Raw genomic sequence first — 2730 nt, 5'->3', positions numbered from 1 at the left:
AGTACAACTTTAGTACAAAGTTGTACCAAAGCCCTCAACAATAATCTGATAGACTCTCAGTACACTAAAAGGTTTACCAACAACCCTCACCAATAATGTACTCCCTCCGTTTCTAAATATAAGTCTTTTTAGAGATTTCAATACAAATTACATATGGAAGTATATAGACATATTTTAGAGTGCATTTTGCTCCGTAGGGCTTATATTTAGGAACAGAGAGAGTAGTAATCTTAGGATTTAGGACACAAGATCCTTAGTGTCTTGAACACGAAAACCAGATTTCAGAATAACTTTGCGACATGAAACTAATTTGTATCCAGACAATAGAACACAAGCACCAGCATATTCAATAATTCAGCGACAAGAATAGTAACCATGTTTTTCCAAACAGAAAATCAAGCTAGCAGGAGCACACAAGTTAAATGACATAACTTAAGCAAATTCAGAGATCAACAGACAAAAATAGTTCAGCGCCTACAGAAGAGCAAATTCTTAGAAGAACCACAAGCTTGACTTGTAGTAGGTAACACTACTGTCCATCTGCACCTGCAAATGAATCTGAGAACAATGGAACATAGGGTACAAATAGTGTTGCCCGGTTTTCCTGAAGACTATGGATTTGATGGAATTTCCGATGCTGCATATCGTATGATACCAATGTATCAACATCATATGAATCCAGAAAAATGGTGTCACGGTCTGGATGAAAAGCAGCCACTTTGTAGTCCACACCAGTTATGCTCCGCAGCTCATCGTTGCTGACACTATGCTTCAAGACCCATTCTTTACTATCATGATCCTTCATGCACCAGACTGTTGATGTATCCTCCTTTTTCTTCTTCCTCTTCTTCTTCTTCTTGTCGTCAGTAGCTAGCGGTGTGGTAGCATAGTGCAGGCACCCCTGTGACAATCCAATTCTACCGAAACTCAAACCACCCGACGGCACAGGGATAGTGTTCCACACCTGGCCTTCCATGTCCACGGCTACCAGCACAGCATCATCCTCCATGTTCATGGGATACAGTAAACCAAGCAAGTGCAGCATACCGTGAAGGAAGACACTTGCAAGGCCAGTGAACAGGCTAATTTTCTCAACCAAGCGGCTTTCTCTACAAATCCATGCCCCGGTTTGAGATGAGTAGATGTTCACTCCTGTGACGTATTCCTTCTGCTGGCTGTCCTTAAACTGAAGAACGTGGAAATGGGACGAGGCTGCTGGATCAAAAGCCAAGCGAGCGAAGATGCGACAGCCGGGTGGCACCTCGGGGTGAGGGGGGAGGTCGACCCACCTCCCGGTGGCCGGATTGCACACGATGTAATGGGATTCAACCGGCGTATTCTCGTCCCCGGAAGGAGAAGAAGGGAGCATGTGGGCGCGGCAGAGGATGAGGCCATTGCAGGTGTCCAGCTGGTCGACATACCAATACTCGTCGGGTGGCAAGAAAGAGAGGGACATGTCCACCGGCGGGGCTGCGGCGCCGGAGACTTTGGCGAAGTGGAAGCGCTGGAAGCGTGGGTCGACCCTGTCGTAGGTGCTGTAGACGAAGCCGGCGAGGGTTTGGGGCAGCTTCTTGCGGTGGGCGAGGTCGGCGATAAGGTCGCGCCAGGCCGGGGAGACGCACTTGAAGCGGTGGACGGACCTGGCGGGAAGGCGGGAGAGGATCTCCAAGATGAGGTCGTCCGTCAGGAGGCTGGCCGCCGCCGCCGCGGGCACTGCTTCCTCCTCTGGAGATGTGGTCGTCCTTGCCTTCTTCTTCGCGGAACTCTTCCCCTCCATGGCGCCGCTGAAAGGATTCAAAGGGGTTAGGATAAATCAATCTGGTTAGGATAAATCAATCTGTACAGTGGATCCATCAATCTGGGCGAGGAGGACGAATTGACGGGGAACTAGCTCGCGGTCTCTTCGTGCGCGCGAGGAGAAATACCTTGGTTTGAGGCGGCGGCGTAGGCCGCCATTGTCCATGAGGACGCGACGGCGGCGGCGCCTCTCGGCGGTGATGGAGGATCGATAACCTGCTAACCGTAGCATTTTTATAGTTTTTATTAGGGCAGCAGCATTTTTTATACATTGACTGTTAACCGTAGCAGTGGATAGTGGAATAGTGGATGATGTTCGGCCGGGCCTCAACGGGATTTTTTTCTACGGGATTAGCGGCCTAATCCTGCGCCTAATCAGGCCCGCGTTTAACTCAGAGATGGCCAAACGGGCCCGGCCAGGCCTGTGCTAGTCATGCCTTGCACGGTACAGCCCGCTGTGCCACGTTTAATAGCCGGGCTGCTGTGCCGGCCCGCATGACGCTCCTCGGCCCAAGCATGGCCGGCCTGTGGCACGTTTAGCACGCTAGGCCATATGTTTTCAGCCCGTTGGGCTGTTCTTAGGCCTACTGGGATATATTTTTGGTCTTATATATAAAAATAAAAAAAATCATGAAAAACAAAATAGTCCCTCGGTTCTAAATTCTTGTCTTAGATTTGTCTAGGTAAGGATGTACCTAGTCATGTTTTAGTTTTAGATGCATACGTATATATAAAATATAAAACAAGAACTTTGAGACTGCGATAATATAAACGGGTCATGTCATGCCGGTCCTCGTGCCCAGGCACATCCCATGTCGTGCGGCCATGGAGGGACGCACCCGTCGTGCTAGCGGACCGGCCTGGCACGCACGGGCCATTTAGCCGTGTCGTGCCTGGCCATGGAGGGACGCGCCCGTCGTGCTAGCGGACCGG

General features: G+C 50.0%; 1 protein-coding gene across 1 annotated transcript; it reads right to left on the bottom strand.

Moving 5' to 3' along the window:
* Positions 1-324: 324 nt before the first annotated feature.
* LOC119365364 (F-box protein At3g26010-like) lies at positions 325-2064 on the bottom strand. Its single transcript, XM_037630982.1, has 2 exons — positions 1926-2064; positions 325-1784 (listed from the first exon to the last, which is right to left on the bottom strand). Exons 1-2 carry the CDS (start codon positions 2027-2029, stop codon positions 530-532), a joined length of 1359 nt encoding a protein of 452 aa, XP_037486879.1. The 5' UTR covers positions 2030-2064; the 3' UTR covers positions 325-529.
* Between the last annotated feature and the right edge of the window lie 666 nt (positions 2065-2730).

The sequence above is a fragment of the Triticum dicoccoides genome, chromosome 2B (genome assembly GCF_002162155.2).
Source record: "Triticum dicoccoides isolate Atlit2015 ecotype Zavitan chromosome 2B, WEW_v2.0, whole genome shotgun sequence".
In the NCBI taxonomy this organism is placed as follows: Eukaryota; Viridiplantae; Streptophyta; class Magnoliopsida; order Poales; family Poaceae; genus Triticum; species Triticum dicoccoides.
This window is presented reverse-complemented; position numbering and strand designations above follow the sequence as displayed.

Excerpts from the sequence above, each read along its gene's own strand:
- LOC119365364 (XM_037630982.1), bottom strand. The coding sequence starts at position 2,029 with ATGCTACGGTTAGCAGGTTATCGATCCTCCATCACCGCCGAGAGGCGC. Across the intron at positions 1,785-1,925 it reads CGCCGCCGCCTCAAACCAAG|CGGCGCCATGGAGGGGAAGA; the intron begins GTATTTCTCCTC and ends GAATCCTTTCAG.